The 21,950-nt window shown below is 41.1% G+C and overlaps 1 protein-coding gene across 1 annotated transcript in view; it reads right to left on the reverse strand.

The window, feature by feature from the left end:
• MEGF9 (multiple EGF like domains 9) overlaps positions 1–17,741 on the reverse strand; it is a 114,021-nt gene extending 96,280 nt beyond the window's left edge. The window contains exon 1 of the mRNA XM_002720506.5: positions 17,031–17,741. Coding sequence (XP_002720552.1) covers positions 17,031–17,586 — 556 coding nt within the window. The 5' untranslated portion in view covers positions 17,587–17,741. The remainder of the gene's footprint in view (positions 1–17,030) is intronic.
• Between the last annotated feature and the right edge of the window lie 4,209 nt (positions 17,742–21,950).

The raw sequence follows: 21,950 nt of genomic DNA on the forward strand, positions 1-21,950 counted from the left end.
TTGGTTGGCAGTTGTCAGAGACAAATTCAGTCGGTGTGACTGCAGATCACCTCTATCTTCATGGCCTCAATTTGGTTCTCCTGGAGATTCTGGTTTGAGTCCCCTGAACTCTTCAGTATCTTTTTAGTAACTCCATGTCTGATTAAATCCACATTGATTTCTGTTGCTTGCGATTATGACCCTATTTAAACTCAAGATAAAGGCATTCCAAGCAGAAGGGATGGCATTTACAAAGTGAGGAGAGCCCAGTCAGTTCAGTGGTGAAGAGGAGACTGAGCAACGTATGTGAATTTGAATCAAGGTTCCACATTTTACCAGTTATAGAAAGCATTTTTCAATTTATTTAACTCTCAAAACCTCATATTTCTTATAAGGTTCCTTTGAGAATTAAATGAGATTATGACAATTCATTTAAAGCTCTTAGTATCTGACAAAGAGTTAAGACCTTAGCAATAAAGATGATTGCTTTATTATCATCTTTATAATCAATGATAATGATGATAGGTATTATGCATAGAGGAAAATTCAAAAAGTTCATGAAAAAGTACATATTAAGAAGAAACTATTCAGGGATTTCAATTTTTATGCCAAAATTATCTTCTATTAAATTTAGAAGTCCCCTCAAATACAAAATTTGATTCTGCTAGATTTTAAAACACAAGGAAAGGAGTGTAGGAAATAAGAATGGAGAAAGTTCAGAGAAACTTTAAGTCATATTAATGAACTTGAACTTTATGGGATAGGATTACTTCAATGATAAGAAATAGGAGGATTATATTGAAACATAAATATTATATAAAATTAGCTAGAATGGTATGATTAGGTTCTGCATTGTCTGTGCATTCTTCACACCTCCCCACTGTACTTGTGTACTTGCAGGATACAATACTTGTTATTTTTGAATACTGATGCCATACAAACTGAAGCTATTCTAATAAACACAAATCCTACAAAATTTTACATATTAATTGCCAATATGTTTTGCAATTGGATAAGATGGGGCTGAGTGTATCCTTGAAATAATTGTATAACTATTCCTTTGCCTGACCTGAGACAAGCAAACCCTGAGTGAGGAGGGAAGTTTATAAAAAGGAGTAAGGGAAATAAATCCTGAAGTGACTGGCAGAAGTGAAAATCTTGTTTGCAAGTCTGATGTTCTTTTATGATTTTTATATGGCCAACTATCACCTGGTTTTTTTTTACAGCATATTGTCATGCATCAGCATCTTAATCTAGAGTCCGTAGTAAGTTAGAGATGAGAGGTTTTATTGTCATTTACCATGCGGTAGTACTTGCCAAATGCTAGTAAGAATTACATTGTCTCTACTGGCACCCACCCTCCAGTACTGATTAGACAATCGCATGCACAGCGTCATTCAGTTCTGCTTTACATGAACCATGCTTTTCTACCTTATTTCCACCACTATCTCCTCCCTCCACCCCCACTCCACACCCCGATCTGCTTTGAGAAGCATGCTTTGATCCAATTTTTATTTTCACAGTAGCTAATCAAGTAAACCTTGATCACTGTCTATAACTCAGAACCGTACTGAGAGAAAAAGCTGGAATTTGGTAGGGGAGGTAATAAAAACAGAAACCAAAATGTGTTCTGCTTCCACTGACTGCTTTATTTCATTTTCTGCTACTTCCATCTGCTTTGGTAATGCAGCCCACTTTAGCAAAGGGGAATAAAGTACACAGACTTCTGAGTCAGAGTCAGGTCTGAATTCTAGTTCCAATACTCAAGAACCCTATTAGGTAGGTGCTATAAACTTATGTTTCAGGGGATGGTATTGAAGCCCAGGGACATAATAGGACTTGGACTTGCATGTGAATTTTGTATTTGACATGCTTTCAAAACTACCAGTGTTGTTACATATATATAATTGAGTGGCTTTGTCTTTCCACAGGCCCAATCTTATTTTCACTTTACTAGGTCATCTGTGGCTAAGGCTTGACACCTACCAAAAATCCAGAATATACACCTGTCAAAACAAGACAATGGCTGTTTCAAGGCTGTTTGTAGTGTCCTATCTTTGCATTTATTTTTTGAAAATAGCTTCCAGTAGTCCAGTGCTGAGCAGTAGCTTCACTGCTCTATCTGGCAACATGACACATGCTAATTCCTGCCTGACCTGGGCCACTCTTGAAGGACAAAAAGGAGCCTTTGCCTCAAACATATGGTCCCATCTTGTACCTTAAAACCACTTATAAAGCAAGGTTCATCTTGACAACGTGTAACTCTTCTTGATTAGCAATGTGTTAACAGTCTCCAGACTGTGTAAAGGAAGCTGTTAAGTTTATTCATCTAGAATTAACAAAGTTCTCCCTACTATTTTTCAAATACACTGAATAGATAATAAAATGGTATTAATAATGATAGCTTTCAGTGGATGTTTACTATGCTGATTATTAGTTTATATGGCAATCATTAAATATTGAGTTCTATACATATTAATTTAATAATCATTCAATAACAGTATGCTTCATATGGCTTTGATTTCCCAGTTGAAAATTCAGAGAACAGAGATCATTATGTAAGGTAGACAGCAGTTTCCTGAAGGCCAGAGCCATCCTTTGGCATATCCTTTTAGCATAGCACCTAGGCTTTTTGGCAATGGATAAGCCAGGCAGATGGGCACCTTGACTTCTCTCACCACAGGACTAAAAATACCAAATGCCTGGCTCGGTTCCAGACTCTTTTGGGCTTTCAGGGGCCATTTGAATTCAAGAAAAAATCATACTTGGCTGGAACAAACAAAAGAAAAATAAGTCACTGGTTTGGTTCTGCCAGAGAGTACCAAGTCTCAACTAAAGCATTGTATAAAGTTTTAGATCACTATCCAAAATAGATTTATATTCTTTTTGATGACATGGAAAATAATGCAATTGTGGTGAATTTTTTTTTCCCATTTTGGTCTGTCACATATTTGACTTTTCCAGAAGAGTGCTAAATCCAATTCACATTTCCGTTTTCATAACAAATAAGTGACCTCATTTATTGCTGTGAGAGGTGGAGCAATATATGCGGTAATAAAAAGTTTCATGGGATAGCTTTTTTTCTGTAACTATTAGGAGGCACCTAATATGGTAATTTGAATATAGCAAAGACCCAAAGTTTCATAATTTACATTATTAGTGATAGCAAAACAGTACTACTTTCAAACTAATTTAGATTTCTCATTTCCAAAACATTAAAATATTTGAAATTTAAAATTAATATATCCATACACAATAATTTCCTTTTTTTAAGATTTTTTTTTTAATTTATTTGTTTGAGAGGTGGTGTTACAGACAGAGAGAGGGAAAGAGAGAGAGAAAGGTGACAGAGAGACAAAGAGAAATGGCCATAACAGCCAGAGCTGGGCCTATCCGAAGCCAGGAGCCAGGAACTTCTTCCAGGTCTCCCATGCAGGTGCAGGGGCCCAAGTATTTGGGCCATCTTCCACTGTTTTCCCAGGCCATAAACAGAAATCTAAATCAGAAGTGTAGTAACCAGGACATGAACAGGCGCTCCATATGGGATACCATGCCACAGCAGAGGCTTAGCCCACTATGCCACAGTGCCAGCCTTATAATGCTTTCAATGGCAGAGAGGAGGATAAAATAAATGTTGATGTAAAAAAATTCTGTGGTTACCACAAAGTGTTAACTTTAGTTATTTATTGGTTCATTTTTATCTTTATATTGCTTATATTTTCTAAAATGAACATATTAAAGATTTACAAAACACAACTTATTCATGTTGTGAGTTCAATATGACATAAGAATTATTTTCTCAGGCTATAATGGGAAGAAAAGTAATACTAAAAGATCTCAAAGCTTTGGAAAATACAACATAATTACCTATAAATTATACATAAACTATAAAATACAAAAAATGTATTTTATATAAAGTAGGTATGTAAATTCATGTTTATTTTTTGTTGTGTTTAATCAAAATTATTTTATTCCCATTATATTATAAACTCATACAAACCACATATTCTGGAAAGAATACCAAAAAAAATAGCTTTAATTATATAAAGCCTTTGTGTTTAAGGAAAGCTCAAGGTAATTTACATGTGCTACTTCTCAAAGGCCATGAGACACTGGAAGTAATAGTTTTCATTTTAGGGAAACTAAATCACAAAGTCATTTTTTAAAAATGTGTTAAATAGCTCACAAAGTAAATGAAAAGAAAGACTATAATTTAGTTCCTACTGCCATTCCACCGATTAGCTGGACTACTCAGACCTGCCTCTATGGACAAGTTGAAACAACAAACTAACTTAAAAATTAAAACAAGTTGAACAGGATAAGTTTGCAAGCAATATACCAGTGATTCAGTATAATAATACCCAACAGCTAGATTGCTTTGTGTTGTTGGTACAGTGTATAACTATTCATTAACCCATGCTGCATCAATGATGGAACCATCCTTTTAATATTGATCATACAGAACTGATCATTCAAAAACACTATACAAGTATAATGAATACAGAGTCAAATAAAAAACCTATAGTCAAAAATGTTCAATGCCTTCCTCCAATCAAGCCTCAATAAAAAAAAAAAAAAAAAAAAAAAAAAAAAAAAAAAAAAAAAAAAAACCAGGATAAATATGTTGGAATGCCAAGCATTGCCATTCTTCCCTCATTATTTTCAGTAACCCTTTTTTTTAATTTTATTTAGGTTATACAAGTTTCACATATTTCATGATACTTCCCCCCAACCCTCCCTCCCATCCAAGCTTCTTCCTCCTCCCTCTCACATTCCCACTCTCAATTTTTACAAAGATCTATTTTTAGCTTACTTAATGATCATATAGTTAACCCTACACCAAGTAAAAGAATTCAACAAATAGTATGAAGAAAAAAAAAAAAAAAAAACACTGTTCCTCAACAGAACAGACAAGGGCTATAAACAATCATTGAATCTCAAAATGTCCATTTCATTTCTAAACATTACATTTTAGGTACCTCAGATCAGCGAAAACATGATATCTGTCTTTTTGGGACTGTTTATTTCACCAAGCATAATGGGTTCCAGTTACATCCATCTTGTTGCAAAAGACAGGATTTCTTTTTTTTTTAACAGCTGAGTGGTACTCCATAATGTACGTATACCATAATTTCTTTATCCAGTCAACATTGATGGACATCTAGGTTGCCTCCATATCTTAGTATTGTGATGCAATGAAAATGGGGGTACAGATAACTCTTTCAGATGCTGATTTCTTTTGGCAGTAATCCTTCTTAAGGTACCATTACATCCCTGTAAGTAACTGACAGGACTGAAGAGATCCTAAAAAACTATTCAGTTTGGGGCCACAGCTGCTGCATAGCAGGTAAAGCCACTGCCTGCAGTGTTGGCATCCCATACAGGCACCGGTTCCTGTCCCAACGGCTCCACTTCCGATCCAGCTCTCTGCTATGGTGTGGGAAAGCAGTAGAGGATGGCCCAAGTCTTTGGGCCCCTCCACCTTCATGGGAGACCCAGAGGAAACTCCTGACTCCTGGCTTTGGATCAGCGTAGCTCCAGCCATTGCGGCCAGTTGGGGAGTGAGCCAGTGGATGAAATTCCTCTCTCTCTCCCTCTCTCTCTCTCTCTGCCTCTCCTTCTCTCTGTGTGTAACTCTTACTTTCAAATAAATGAATAAAGCTTTAAAAAAGAAAAAACACTATTCAGTTCATCCAATTTCCTTTAGAGTAGATAGCATCTAAACTTAGCCTAAACTACTTTTTTCTTAGCTTTTTCATTTTATTTGAAGGGCAGAGAGGCAGAGACTGACATACAGATATGGAGAGAGATCTTCCATCCACTGGTCCACTCCCCAAATGTCACAACTACTGAGCTGGGCTCTGCCAAAGCCAGGAGCCTGGAACTCAATCCAGGTCTCTCATGTGGGTAGCAGGAACACAACTACTTTAGCCATCATCTGGTGCCTCTCAGAGTGCATATTAGTAGGAACCTGGAATTGGAAGCAGAGCCAAGACTAAAACTCAGGCACTCTGATATGACATGCCCTGAGTGGCATTTTAACAACTGTATCGATGCCTACTCCCATAAAATATATTTAAAGAAATTTTATCTTTAAAGATCAATTCCAAAATTAAAAAGAACTAGGGAATATAATGTTCTTTTTACAATCAACAATGTTACTCTCTTCTCTTTGCTCATATACATAAAAGCACTAGATTTAAAATAATAATAATAAATCAAACATGATCCCCTGTAATATGCCAGTTTCTAGGAAGCACAAAAGAATGAATAAGTTTCCAAAATAAGTTATCTAAAGAGTCTAAAATTTATTAAATAAAAGTCATTCAGGGGGGAATGGTGCTATGGCCTAGTGGGTAAAGCCACCACCTACAGTGCCAGCATTCTATATAGGCACCGGTTGGAGTCCTGGCTGTTCCACTTGCATCCAACTCCCTGCTAATGCATCTGGGAAAGCAGTGGAAGATGACCCGAGTCCTGAGCCCCTGCATCCATGTGGGACACCCGGAGGAAGCTCCTGGCTCCTGATCAGCCCAGCGCCAGCCTCTGTAGCCATTTGGGGAATGAACCAGCAGATGGAAGATAGATCTGTGTGTGTGTGTTCACACGTGTGTGTGTATGTGTCTGTGTGCCTGTAACTCATCCTTTCAAATAAATAAATCTTTAAAAAATAATCATTTAGGGGTGGGCATTTGGCCTAGCAGTTAACCACTTGGGATGTCCATATCTCACATCAGAGTGCCTGAGTTTGACTCTCAACTCTGCTCCTGATTCCAATATGTACCCTGGAAGGCAGCAAGTGATGGCTCAAGTAGTTGAGTCCTTGCCACCAACATGAGAGACTTGGATTGAGTTCCCAGAAACTGGTTTCAACCTGGCCCAGCCCCAGTCATTGAAGACATTTGAGGAGTGAACCAGTGAATGAGAGTTCTGTGTCTGTCTGTCTGTCTGTCTCTCTCTCTCTCTCTCTGTACCTCTCAAACCAAAAACATTATGTAGGGGCCAGCACTGTGGTGTAGAAGGTTATGCCTCTGCCTGCAGTGCTGGCATCCCATATGGATGCTGGTTCCTGAGTCCCGGCTGCCCACTTCCAATCCAGTTACCTGCTAATGTGCCTGGGAAAGCAGCAGAAGATGGTCCAAGTACTCGGGCCCCTGCACTCATGTGGGAGACCTGGAAGAAGCTCCTGGCTCCTGGCTTCAGCCTGGCCCAGCCCTGGCTACTGTGGCCTTCTGAAGAGTGAACCAGTAGATGGAAAATATCCTCTCTCTCTCTCTCTCTCTCTCTCTCTCTCTCTGCCTTTCAAATAAATAAATAAATCTTAAAAAGAAAAAAAAATTATTTAACATTTCTCAGCCAGGTTCAAGATATTCCTACTCCTTATTGTTTACCCTGTGACTAGGCAGAACACATTCCTTTTTCCAAATGAATAAATCACCTCTTCTCTTGGAGCTTAGCTTTCTCCCTGGCAAGGTATCACATAGGACAGCTGTTATATTGCCAGTGTAAAAGCAAGCCCATCTGATCTAATTACAAAACATATGGACAGTCTGGAACCACACTTTTTGAGACTCCATATCTGTAAAGAAGGAAACAGTAAAAAAATCCTTTATTGGTAAAAGCTGTGAACAATGCCATGAATGCAAATTTTGCACAATTTAAACAAGATCTATTTCAACAAGCCACCTTTAACTAACTTTAAAGTGCATGTTTTATATTCCCAAGACAGAATGAAATGGAGAAAGAACCAGTTCTCTCTAACCTCTGGTGAAGAAATCAGTTAAATCTTCCCTAAAAGGACCAAATCTTAAATATGTCATCCTTATCCTATATCTAAGACTTGTCAGGCCTCAGGAATAGTCTCCCTTCTTGAAAATTATCATTCACTGAGACTAAGCAAGTATCTCTGATGTAGATCAAACTTGCTGGGTCAGCAACAGAAATTACCATTAAATGGCCCTGGGTAAAATCTGATTTGATCTCAAATAAGTAAAGGCTTACCAAGCTTACCATAACTTTGTATACATTTTTCCTCCCTTTATTTTTATGACTATAAAATTAAAATTAGATATAGCCAAAAAACTTTAAAAATTCAGAAAAACACAAATAAGGTAATTAAAATTGCCTATAACCCCATTACTTGGTCTTAGCCAATTATTTTGGCATGTCTTTCCTGTGTTACATTACTAATTATAATATAAGCATTTTAATGGCCGCATAATAGTTCAGAGAGTGCCATAATTTCTTTATCATAGGATTTCAGTGAAGAATTTCTATTTCAAAAATTGTTACTGAAAGAATAAACCCAATATAAAAATCAGAAGAGAATAGAGTTGATTATAGAGTCTGGATGGTGATATGAGTGTAAGAGGTTGAGTGTTAGGTATGGAAGGTATACAAGAAGGTTTACTTAGCCTCTCCAGTCTCTACACTAGCTCCCAAATCTGTCTGAAAAACAAACAAACAAACAAACAAACAAAAAATCAGGGCTGGCCTTGTGGTGTAGCCAGTAAAGCTGTTGCCTGTGATGCAGGCATTCCATTTAGGTGCCTGTTCATGTCCTGGCTGTTCCACTTCCAATCCAGCTCCCTGCTAATGGCCTGGGAAAACAGCAGAAGATGTCCCAAGTACTTGGGTCCCTGAACCCATATGGGAGACCCAGGAGTTCCTGGCTCCTGGCTTCAGTCTTGTTCAACCCTGGCCATTGTGACAACTCAGGGAGTGAACCAGTGGATAGAAGACCTTTGTTCCTCCCCATCTCTCTGTAACTCTTTTAAGTAAATAAATCTTAAAATACATACACACACACACACACACACACACACACTTCTAATCTCTCATTTTATAGATGAAAATTAATTGCCCAAGATTATCAACCTAGTAAAAACTTTGGATCTCATATCTTACTGACATGTGTTCAACTTTTCCAACTTAGCTACTCTTTCTACAAAAGTCAACAGCTGTTCATTTGTCTATTGTTGCTCTTTTTTTAATTAAAAAAAGTAGAAAGGACAAAGTAATATAGCAAAAAATAAAATGAATACATGCAATATACTATATCTCAAAGAGTTCCATTTTCCCTAAGTAGGTTCCAACATTACTATGTGCAAAGGAGTAAAAAAGGAAAAACATTCATTTCTAAACTAAAAGGAAAAAACCCTATGATTGCATTATTTTTCTCAAGAACATTCTGTATGTCTAGCGTAACTACAAATCATTTCTTCTTCACTTACTGAATCACTGTTGAGAATCTATTTTGGACCAGACAGGAGGAAACAAAAGACACAGATGCATCTGCCTTCATGGAGTCTGTAAGCTTGATAGGCTTGGGCAAACTAATACTTTTAACTTTACGAATTCTAGTATTTGCCATGGGTAAGACAGGGATAATAATATTTAACTACTGCGTTGTCTAAGAATTAACTAACTCAGTGTATATAAAAACAAAATCCTCGGCTAGGTAATCAGGTATACAGTAATATTAGTTAATGTTAATTACCTTCTTTGCCAAAGTGTTAAAATAACAGACTGGAAATGAGAGATGGGAAAGTACTAAGTCTCTTAGAAAATACTAAGCATGCTAAATTGAGACAATAAAAGGTGAAGTAGCAACTTTAGATAATTCCAAAAGATTCCTACACCAAGAAAGGAGAATATTTCAACATGAAGATATGAAATTTACGATAGCCCTCTCAGTAAGTTTCATGGTTCACTTTATCTCTGTCACAATTTACTTTCAATTACTACTGGGCTCTTTCTAAAATATTCAACTCAGTGTAGTGCTTAGGACAGAAAATATTTTTTTAATCCTCTTCTCCAAATACCATTTTTCCATCCTTTAAATATGGGCAAAGATTCACACTCCACCAAATAAGCTTAAAGGACAACAGTTGGAAACGCAAAATATCAAATGTGAAACATATCAAAATTTTGTAAAGATTTGGTCAATATTCTCCAAGAGAAGTACAGGGGACAGAAGCTAAGCCTTTTTTCCACTCATGTAATACCCAGAAATCCACAAAGTATGGAAGGTAAAGTCTTCGGATTTTTAAGAGCAGTTTGTGAACTCTAACACAATGCACAATTGTTAATTATTAGAAGCACTCTGCTCATTATTAACCATAATTATATTTCTACAGGGGAATTCTGTCATTCAAAAGATCAAACATTTGTTTCTCAACCAAATTAAGCCTTTTATATTGGTAAGCATCCCAAATCCACCTACCAACAGAAACAACTCATAATTTTCATACATAGAAAAAGAAATCTGACACTTATTCAAAATACTTGATTTTTTAAGAGGCAGTTTTGCCCCTTGTTTTTTCTCAGGAGAAGAAAAAATAAAAAGCTGGGCAATATAAAGCAATCTCCTCAGAGCAAAAAGAATTTTTTTTTCAAAAAGAGAAAATTAATACCATGTTCTGAATATTGTGTACATGATGACATCTCCTTAAAATTGGGCATAATTATCTAAATTAAATAAGACTAAAAGCAAGTCAATAGGAAAGAAATTGGAGTCACAGAGAAAGACAAGTTTTGTTCTGAGTGCAAAGTGTTCAACCCTGTGCACCCTGATACCAGGACATCTTCAAGGGCTTTTTGTTCCTCAAGAAAGACTTCTTGGAAGAATTGGGCTTTGAGGAGCCACTGAAGGGGGACAAAGTGGTAAATTGTTAAATAGAGAGAGCAATTTGGTTCCTTAAAGAACGTGGAAAGGATGGATAGGGTAAGAATTAGAAACAAGAGAGGGACATATAGAGGAATTTAAATTGAAAAAAATGAGCAAGCAGAATGGAGAAAAGATTTTCTTATTTCGAAGAAAAAGCAATAGGGAAAGATTTCTTCTGACAATAACTAACTGTGGAACAGTGGCATTACTAACAGCCATTATTTTGACATAAATTTATCACATGTACTTAGATATACCTAAAAGAATAGTTATTTTGAGTAAATCTTTACTGTAATTCAAACACATATGTATCCAGACATAACCTTTTTTGTCACAGTTTTTTAAAAACATCTCCCTTTAAACTTCCTAATTCAGTTAGGGTAGTTTCTATAGTGAAAAACATATAAATCAAAATGTATCCTTGTAAAAAGACTAAGTGATCACAATAGAGGTACCTGTAATATAATATCAACATTAGTAACAAATATTTTCATAGCATACCTACAGAAAACAAAAATCAAGATCAAAGCAGAGAAGTATGAATTAAAGCTATTTACAACTAAAAATATCATCTAACATTGTCTTTCAGCTCAACAAGATCTTCTGTTTTATTCTCTTCTGATCTGTTAATGCTTTAGAGCAGTAATCTCGGTACCCATAATTTACTCATCAGTAAAAACAGCACTGTGATACTTTTCTTCCATTCTTTTTATAAGGGTGCCAGGACGTCTGGAAGTTAATGTATACATGTTTAGAAATGCTGAGATGAAAAGTAATGCACACTTTAATTTTATGGTTCTTTAAAAGACTCAAGATAAAAAGACCTAGTCAAATTATTTCAATGTGTAAATTTTCAACTAGCCAGAAGGCTTTCCGGCAGTCATAATTTAGAAGATTTGAAACTAATGTTCTGGAGTTTAACTATGCTGTTTCAAAAACTAATCAGACTAAGAAATTTCTATGGAAAGCTAGGCACTTGGGCCAGGAATAAGATACAGTAAATTTGAGAAATCCCTGGGCCAGGCCTTTAAAAGAATACAGACAAATTGCTCCATCACAAGCCAGAACAGAATCTAATTAATAGAAGAATAAGAGCTATAATTTAATGTCACCATTGCAAAACATGGTAAAACAAAAAATTTGAGGAGGTGGGTGAATGAATAGCATATAATGAAATGAAATGCCAGAAACAAAGAAATTTTCTCACATTAACATACAAAAACTCATATTTTTGCAAAATTGCTTCCTACTCTTCTATTTTAGGCAAGTATTTTCTTTTTTTTCCCCCCTTTCAGAGACTCCTCATTTGAAAAAAAAATCATTTATTTATTTGAAAGGCAAAGAGACAGACACACACACTGACAGACAGACCTCCCACCTACTCAACGGTTCATTCCCCAGATGCCCAGAACAACCAGTGCTGGGCCAGGCCAAACCCAGAAGCTGTGAAGTCAATCCAGTTCTCCCACTTGAGTGGCAAAGACCCAATCACTGCAGCCATCACATGTTAACTTTCAGGATGCACGTTAGCAGGGAGCTGGAATTGGGAGCAGAGGTGGGACTGAAACACAGACAGTGATATAAGACACAGGCTTCCCCAGAAGTGTCTTAATCCCTAAACCAAATGCCCAGCCCAAGCAATTATTTCTTTAAATGCTAATAATACAGATTCTGGAGCCAGAATGATTAGGTTCTACTACAGCTTGGCTTCTCTGGGCCTGGGTTTCCTTATAAAGTCTATAAAACAAGGGGTAATAATAGTACCAAACTGCTCCGATGATTAAATGAGTTACTATACTTAAGACAACTTAGAATAGCACCAGGAACATAGCAAGCATGTTTGCAGTATTCCAGTGGTCCACAGTCCATCAAATCCGATGTTAAAAGTCAGAATCTCCAAAACCAAACATTTTTCTGTAACTCATTTGTTTCATATACCTACCCTGCCCTATATACACCCGGAATCAAAACCTGACCTGATCAAATGCTACTTATAATCTCTATTTATCCCACTCAATATGCATTTTGCTGCAAAAATCTTAACGTGTTTGATTACAGTATGCTGTATCAGCTTCACTGGAATGTATCTGTTAACATTTTAAAATCTGGAAAATTTTCAAGTCTAAAATACATCCTACATCAAAGGTTTTGGATAAAAGACTGTAGACCTGTATTATCTCTGCAGCTTGTGCAGTTTCGGTTCCTTTACAGTATGTGACACCTTAAAAAACCACAAGTAATAAGACCCTGAACCTAGTAGTAAACAATGTTAGGATGAAAAAAAAATTTTCCCAATACAGCTAGGAGGACCCTATATTCCCAGAATGTTCCTTTCAAATAGAATGCATTTATAAGATTTTATTTACATGTTGGAGTAATCGAGAGTTTTCAAACTCTAAATTCTAGGGTTTGCTTAAACAAAATCTACTCTCATAATTTAGATCTAAAATAAATAATTAAAGCTCTTTGGAGAACAAAATGTATGTTGAACATGCATAGCAAATCACAAAACTTTAGAGCTGAAAGAAATCTTTGGGAACTAAATTATTCTCTGTCCCTTTCCAAACTGGTTTATCATCCATAACTCTCCGAAAACTCTCCGATATGAGACAATAATAGCATGCTCTAACTAATCCTTAAATTCTGTCCATAGGATCACCCTATAGGGAAATGTGAGTAAATTGGGAGGAGTACACTGACAGATTGGGATCTACAAAGAATTACTTAAATCTAACACAATCAACCTAAGTTTGGTAAATGTCTCTGGTTATACTTTAGAAAATTACAAGAATTTCCAAGTTGAGAAAAAAGGAAGGACCGTGCAGCACATATTTAGAAGACAAGGAAAAAAAAAAAAAAAGACTCAGCTATCTTAATGGGCTCAGTGAGTCAACAACAGAATGTGGCTGCTGAAAAAGCTACTGTGACAGGGACCAACTACATCGACAGCACTATCACCTCCAGAAAGAACACTCTGGCTCAGCATCTGGAGCATTAGGTTCAGCTTTGCTCCACGTTTTGGAAGAGACACAGAAAGACTGAAAAAGTCCAGAAGAGAGGTGACCAGGATGGTAAGGGAATTTGAAACCACGTCACATAAAAAAACCAGCTGAAGGAGCTGACTTGAGGGAGTATGATCACTGTCCCAAAATCCCTGAAGAACTGTCACTGCACAGAGAAAGCTGACCTGGTCTGCATGGCCCCAAAGGGTAGCACCAGACCGATCAGTGTAACTACAGGGGAAAATATCTCCACTAAGCCCATGGAAAGACTAAGGGCCCATCTAACCTTAAAGGTCCATAATTAAAAAAAAATCAAACATTTATATCAGTATCTTACTAATTATCATGACTCTCTAGTATCATAATATCTTCCTTCACTCTTCTTAAAATGTCCCATCCAGTCAACCAATCAGCAGAACGTTTTGCCAGGTTTGGGAAAAGAAAGTGCCTTCTTGCTGTGCAATTAGTTTCAGCTTGCAGATCAATGTCCTTGTAAACAAAAGAAGGCCCTCATTGAGGGGCAGGCAAGAACTCTCAGTTAGATCTCCAGGAAAGAAATTCTTATTAATTTAAAAAGCAGTTATAAGATTTCTCGAGCTGAATAGTATATTAGCAATAGTACTCTGTCTTTACAGGAACATTGAAACTAACAAATTCCCTACAGCCACCCCCAAATGCCAGGGAATTCAACTTTGCAAGCCAAACTTGCTCTCAAATTGAAATGGAAGCTTTCCCTCTGTTGTCAAAAAGAAATGTTTACTCTGTAAAGTCCAACAGAGCCCTGAGCTCAGGCAGAAAGTCTATACTTGACCATATCATTGGAAAGCCAAGACTGGGCTTACCTATGGCTGTCAATAAGCCTCCAAAATCAGTTCAGCTTCAGGGACCTAGGCACAGGCAACCCAGAGTTTCTTATTCACAGAAAAGACAAACTATAGAATATTTAAAACACAGGAGAGCTTCTGAAGTTGGACAACCTTCTAAAACTTCTGTCGCCCGAAGACCACCACAAACCAAATTTTATGTTAGTCCATAGAAGTTACTAAAAGCCTTGAACAACAGTTCAGATGACAAATATTAACAAATACAGCTTTATTTTAAATCAATTTGGATTCTAAAAAACTTGAGTCAAAGTTTTAGAGACTACAATGAATACATGATGGACTTAACAAGAACACATTCTTCTCTGTTTTTTAAAATGAATCCTAGAAGCAAGCTAAGTGTTCATAACTAGAGGATTGTTAAATAAATTAGGATACATTCTTACTATGGAAAGTGCAAATATTAAAAATAGGAAGACCAGACACCAACCACTGACATTAAAAAAGTCCACAATATCTAGTTAAGTGAATACAGCAAGTTGCAAAACAATATGCATAGAATCATTCATTTTTATTTAAAAAAAAACTATTCAAACTGTTATGTACATGCTTACATATATCCAGAAAAAAAATGTTTGAAAAAAGATCCAACGAACTGACAGTAGTAACTCAGGGACTGACTGGAACTAGCAGGCAGTGAAGGAGTGACTTTCACTTTTTCCTTTGTGGACTTCTGATTGTTCGTATTTTTGAAAGAAAAGGTTATTTTTGCAGTTTAAAAAAAAAAACAATACAAAAATAATGAAAGTTAAATAACATCAGTTAAACAGATTTACTTATGAGATATTAACCAAAATAAGTAATACTGCTGCTTAAATGCTACAGTGTCCTGAAGCGCCAGAAAAACCTAATTCATTCTTTTTCTATTATATTTTACTAAAACAAACAGAAATAACCACAAGTCCCTACTAGGTTTCTCAAACACTTTTCAAGCCACACAAACACAGCCCTTCAGAAGCGTAGCTAACATACAGATGGTGCTTCCTCTGTACCAGGAGCTGTTCTAAGCACTATAAATGTGTAAGCTTAGTTAATCGTTAAAGCACTCCTATGCGGTATTATTACCTCCATTTCACAGTTGAAGAAACTAAGGCCAGAGAAGTTAAATGACCCGCCCCCAAGCTTACGTAGCTCATAAAGGACAGAGGTAGGATGCAAACCTAAGAATGAACCCGAGTCCACATTCTTCAACCACTATGTTCCTGTCTCCCGAGTGACATGTCAGTCTCTGTAAGAAAGTCAAAACGGGTACAGGTAAAACCTTGCTAGCTACTAGACTCCTTGAAACTAGAAGAGATGCAAACTTGGCCCTCCGTGGGTGAATAATTCACATTCCTGCTTATGTCACTGCTAGGCTCCAACCCAAGGTGCAAGACTGTAGTGAGGCTCATAACCATGTGGGAAAATTCTCTACAAACTCAATTATAGTCTATACCTGACTCCCAGTAAATCACTGAGCCCAAGAATTAGGTCAGAGATCCAGCTAGACAACTGGCTTGGACTAATCTGCTCTCTAACTCAAAGCAGAACTCAGAGACTCCGGCTGAAAATGTTGTGACAGGTGAGTCTTATTTGTTTAGTTCCAGGCCCATCCTAGACATAAAGGAGGAAAGAAATGGAGTTGTCTCTAACTTCTCTTTGACTTCAACCAGCAGAAGGAAGAATCCCAGAAACTGGCATTTCTCAGCATTCGTAAAATTGCACACGCCACTGTAAGGGGACAAAAATGGCCACCTTGCTTAACTTGTGTTTTTGTGCAAACACACTGACCCTGGGAGTGACAAGAGAAACAACAGGGTGCATGGAAGGGATTTAACCTAATTTATAAACCAGCTCAACCCAGATACACACCTGTCCCAACTGACCTGCCGAATCCTCCCGTTGGCATGGCAACCATGGTTTACAAAGCCTTTGTTATTTTTTTTATTTGGGGCCTCAAACGGTCTGTGCTACTGTTTGTAAACAAACCCTCCCCCCTCGATATCTCTTCTACTTGTCACACACACCCCTGAGATGTACATACACAAGAAGAGATGCACTAGGAAACTGGGCTTTGGGAGGAACCCCTGATTCTCCGGTTTTGACCTCTGGGTTGACGGAGGTGCAGTGCTGGCTTCCAAACTTCCCCTAATAACCCAGGCGGGGAGGCTGCGTGAGTGAACGGAACCCAAAAGTTTGCGCCCATCCCAGGTCTCTGACCAAGGCCAGAGAGCCCTGCGGGAAAGAGATGCGACGCCTTTCACTCAGCAGCCGTCCCCTCCCGAAGGAGCCAGCCCAGGGGGGACAAAGCGTTTCCATATTGGGGTGGCGGGGGGGGGAGGCTAGGTGGAGCTTGGACCTCCCATTGGGAGCCCGATTCTGGGGAGCCTTGGGGGGCGGGGGAGGAACGAGAAACAATCGATTCCAGCCAAGCGCCTGATCCAGATGCCGGGAGCGGGGTGAGGACCGGCAGCGGCCGGGGAGTGTCCGGCCAGTGAAGCAGGAGGCGGTGGGACTCACCTGGGGGAGGCGGAGAGGGGGCCTCGGTGGCAGGTGGGGTGGGTGGGACGCCGCCGCCGCCGCTGCTGCTGGGGAGAATGGGGGTTGGGGTCCCGGGAGTGGTCGGCGCCAGAACGGTGGTCGCTACGGGGGTGGTCGGCACCCGACCAGTAGTCGCAGAAAGGGTGGTGGGCGCTGGTCTGGTCGGCGCCTGAGGGATGGTCGGAGTGCGTTCCCCCGCCCAGGGGGTGGTCGGCGAGGGGCCGACGGGCGCCTGGAAGGTGGTGGGAGCGGGTCCGGCCGTCGTCTGAAGAGGGGTGGTCTCCGGAGACTGGGCTGAGGAGGTCGCAGCCTGGGGACTGCGGGGAGATCCGGTCGTCGGGGCCTGTGCCTTAGAGAAGGGCTGGCTGGGCTCGCCTCGCAGCCCCGGGCCCGGCGACGCGTCCACCTGCCCCTCGGCCCCGCCGCCACCGGTGACATTCCCCACCGAGGCTGCTGAGGCGGCGGCGCAGCACAGCAGGGCGAGGCCGCACAGGCTCGGCAGGCTCCTCATGGCGCGCTCGACTCCGCCATTCATTCATTCAGCCAGTCGGTTGGTCAGTCATCTTCTCCCTGCAATTCGAACGAGAAAGCCGCCGCAGGCGCCGCCGCCACCGGGCGCACCATCGCCACCTCCCTCTGACAGGCGGCCGGCCCCGCGGGCGGGCCCCAGCGCGGAGGGAGCGACCGGGCCGATCGCTGACAGCCCGCCCTCCTCGATTGGCAGCAGCGCCCCACCAATGAGAGGCCACGCCAGCTCACGTGACCCAGCCTCTTTGTAGCCTCGCGGACCAATCAGAGAACGCCGAAGGGAGGGGGCGGGAAGTAGGGCGGGAGGAGGGTGGCGCGAGTCCCGCTCCAGCCGGCCGGGCTCGCTGCGGCCGCGGCTTTGTCTGCCCAAAGAGCGGGGCGAGGGCCTCGGGCACCGGGCGCAGCGGAGCAGACAAAGGACGTGCCCTGCGAGGCAGACGCCGAGCCAAGTCGTCTGCTCCATTAGGCTGCGAGCGCGACCTGGGGCGGGGAACCCGCTGGAGGGGGCGTCCCCGCCCTCCTGAACAATGGGGCGCCGGCGCCGCACCCCAGCTCGGGCTCGGGCTCGGGCTCGGGCGGGGACAGGACTGGAGCCCGGCGATGGGCGAGGACGACAGCAGCGAGGGTGGAAAGGCCAGAGTTCCACTTCTCTGACCGAAAGAGCCTGGCCTCGGCCCCGCGAGGTCTGACGTGCTGTTCCCATTTCAAGGATAGGGAAACTGAGGTCCCTGCTGGGACCAAGACCCATACCCTGCCCAGGCACCTGCTGCGCCAGGCTGGACTTTGAGGTCTGGAGACCCTCCAGCAGCCTGGAGGAAACAGACTCCCATGCACGCTTGACCCTAAACCCCGGGAAGGTTAGGGTCAGAGGTGACCGGACCTCAGCTTCGTGTCTCTCGCTGAGTGCTTTTGCGGCCTGAGCGCAGTTTTCTGCAAGGACACCCCCTCCCCCACTGAGCTGTTGTAAGAATTAAGTAATGTACGCAAAGGGTTTAACCCAGTGCCTGCCCACGGTGGCAAGCCCTCATTAGAGCTAACTACTCTCAGTGGACTGTGTCGGGACAAGCCTAGGGTTAGAAAGCAGCCCCAGGCCACAGCCCTGCTGGATCCCCAGAGTCTCCTGCCTGCTGCTACGATCCAGGTGGGGCTGATCGAAGAGCTTGACCCTGTGACACTGAACCCGGGACGAAGCTGGAAATCGGGCGCGCAGCCTCCTCGCACCATCCGCCGGGGACCCAGAGCTGGGTCAGGCGCTGCAGCCCTGCAGGGCGGATTTGACATCTGACGGGGCTTAATCGCAGCCCCACCGCCAGCCCAGCCCTGGCTTCCCCCTGAGATGGTTGTTTTCCATTAGTCACTGGTCTCTAACCAGACCGGCAGGATGAGATTTGTGTGTGAACCTGTGCAGTTCATGAAAGCATGCATTTATTTGCTTGCGTGAGTAGTGGGTGGGGGAGGGTATGTATGTGCTTGTGCGTAAAAGCACAAACATGTTGGTGAGGCTGTGTGTCTGAGTGGGAGCTTCTAACTCCTTTAAATATTTTGTTCTTAATAATCTGGGCGTGTGTCCTGGTGTGTGTTTTCTGTGGTTTGTGCATGTGTGGTTATCTATGGGTGTATCTTGACAGGTCTGTCTGAGGATGTAAGGGGAGGGGTGTGCGGGTGTTCTGGTTGCTAGGCCAATGTTTAGCAACGATCAACCAAGATTCTGTTTTTACTTTTCTGAGAAGGGGAGCGGGGTGGCCAGATCATGCCCCCTCCCCATATCCTTTTGCTCATTCCTCCTGACCCTTCACACCCCAACCCAAATGCCACATCCTCTGAGAGCTATTCTGGGATTGCAGAATGGGAACTAGTCTCTCCTTCCCCGATTCCTTGTTGCCCTCTGCTTATTCATTGAGTGCAGCCCTGATCCATCAATCCACCTCTTCCCTGCCTCTTCCTAAAAGGATTAAAGATGGCTTTCGGAAGTACAATGGGATACACTGATCTGCCGGCTTCTCACAGGCTTGCATCAGCCTCCTACTAGAACTTGTGACTGATACATCTGTCTGACCCATCAGGCTGTCTCTCTGTTCTGAGCACTCATCCATGCTGGTTAAAATGAATTGAGTTGAAAAGAGATCCTGTGGAACCCATGGGAAAAACCAATGTCATTGGAGTCAGACAGAGCTGGGTGGTGACTGTCAACCACGTGACCTTGGAGGAAATCTTTCACCTCTCTGAGCCTCAGTTTCCTTGCCCATGAAATCCGGCCAATACATGCTCTTTCATTCCACTGGGGACGGAAGAGAGCATCCTAAAAGAGCTAGCCAGTGTTCGATCTGTGTAGGCTGCCATTTCTATTATGCCATTCTTGTTGGCTGTAGGGTCAGAGCAGAAACCTCTGTCCCATAACTTCCCTGTCAGGTGACGTGGGCTGAGAGTTGCCCTACCTGATATTTCCAGACGATATCTGAAAAATGCTGGGTTGGCCTGACGCTGTGCTGTATCAGAGATTGCCTGGCAGTAGAGAAGAAAAGCTGACACAGCTCCTCTGCCAGGAGAATCCCAGAGCAAAGAACACCAAGACCATGCTGAGGGATCCGGGCTGGCCCTCTGCCTCCGGTGAGCATCACCCAAGCCGGGGCTTCTACGGGGGGATGATGAGTCCATACTGTGTACAGGGAATGTTGAATAATTTTGCAAGCTACCTTAGGTGTATTAACGCTGATGCATTTCAACACTGAGTTCTTAAATTCATTGCTCTGCCTTCATCTTTCAACAGCAAGATGATTTTTAAAAATTTCTTAGGAATAACATGTTACTTTGAGTTTAAAAATTGGCAACTCCTTAAGTAGCCAGTATCACAGAAAGGTAGCATATCTGTTTGATTTGATCATATGAAGTCATTGTGAAGGAGGCAACAGAGACAGTATGGCAAATATTACTAGCAGATAACTGAGGTCTTACTATGTGCTGTGCACTATATGTGCCAAGAGCTACACACGGGTTGTTTTGTTTAATCCTAAGAACAATTCCATAAGTTAGGTACTATTATACCTTACTTAGTCTGCCAGGCTGCGTAACAAAGTACCATAGGCTGGTTGGCTTAGAAGTAACAGAAATTTATTTCTTACAGTCCTGGGTGTGGAGAAGATCAAAATCAAGGCACTGGTAGATTTAGTTTCTGGTTAGGGGCCACTTTCTGGTTCACAGAAGGCTGCCTTTCCCCTACATCTTCAAATAGCAGAAAGGTCTCTTTTAGAAGGACCCTAATCCTGGTTGTCTGGACACTGTCCTCATGAGCTAATCGCCTACCAAAAGCCCCACTTCCTCATCCATCACATGTGGAGTTGGATTTCATCAAAGGAGTTTTGGGGGACACATTCACTCTATAGCATATTATTATCCATGTTTTACTGATAAAGAAAGTAGGGTAGAGAGAGGTTAAACAGCTTGTGTCCAAGGTCACTTAGTAAGTGATAGAGCCAGAAATCAAACTAAGGCAAGCTGGTTCAGGCAGGCACCCTTAATTGTAAAGGGAAAATGCTTATTATATAATGTTAGGAGGAAAAAGAAAATAAACATAACAGCTGTGAAGGTCTGGGTATCAGAATGTTGACTGGCAGTCTTCCTAATGCCCCAAACGGCAGCTAAGGCCAGGAATCCAAAGACAGCTGTCCACCCACCCATTATACCTGGAGCCATTGGGCTTAATGAGGGGGTACAGAAGAGGAGGCCTAGTTGGAGCAGACAAGAAGCCTGGCCTTTCTCCTGCAGGCAACAGAGATGATGTAAAGGGCCCAGCCTGATTCTTCTTTGTATACTCATCACCTAGCCCAGAGTCAAACACGCAGAAGTGGCTCAGGAATTGGTTATTCTGCTAAAAGAAGTCTTCTGATGTGACATTCACGTTCCAGGAATTTTTTTCTTCTTAAAGCATTTATTCTCAAAAGCAGGGCTATCCCATTAGACAAGAAAAAGAAATCAAAGGGATACGGATTGGGAAGGAGGAAGTCAAACAATCCCTATTTGCAGATGACATGATTCTATATTTAGGGGATCCAAAAGGCTCCACTAAAAGACTACTGGAACTCATAAAAGAGTTTGATAAAGTGGCAGGATATAAAACAACACACAAAAATCAATAGCCTTTGTATACACAAACAATGCCATGGCTGAGAAAGAATTTCTAAAATCAATCCTATTCACAATAGCTACAAAAAAATCAAATACCATGGAATAAATTTAATCAAGGATGTCAAAGATCTCTCCAATGAGAATTACAAAGCATTAAAGAAAGAAATAGAAGAAGACACAAAAAAATGGAAAAAGATTCCATGTTCATGGATGGGAAGAATCAGTATCATCTAAATGTCCATACTACCA

Source organism: Oryctolagus cuniculus, chromosome 1, assembly GCF_964237555.1.
Source record: "Oryctolagus cuniculus chromosome 1, mOryCun1.1, whole genome shotgun sequence".
In the NCBI taxonomy this organism is placed as follows: domain Eukaryota; kingdom Metazoa; phylum Chordata; class Mammalia; order Lagomorpha; family Leporidae; genus Oryctolagus; species Oryctolagus cuniculus.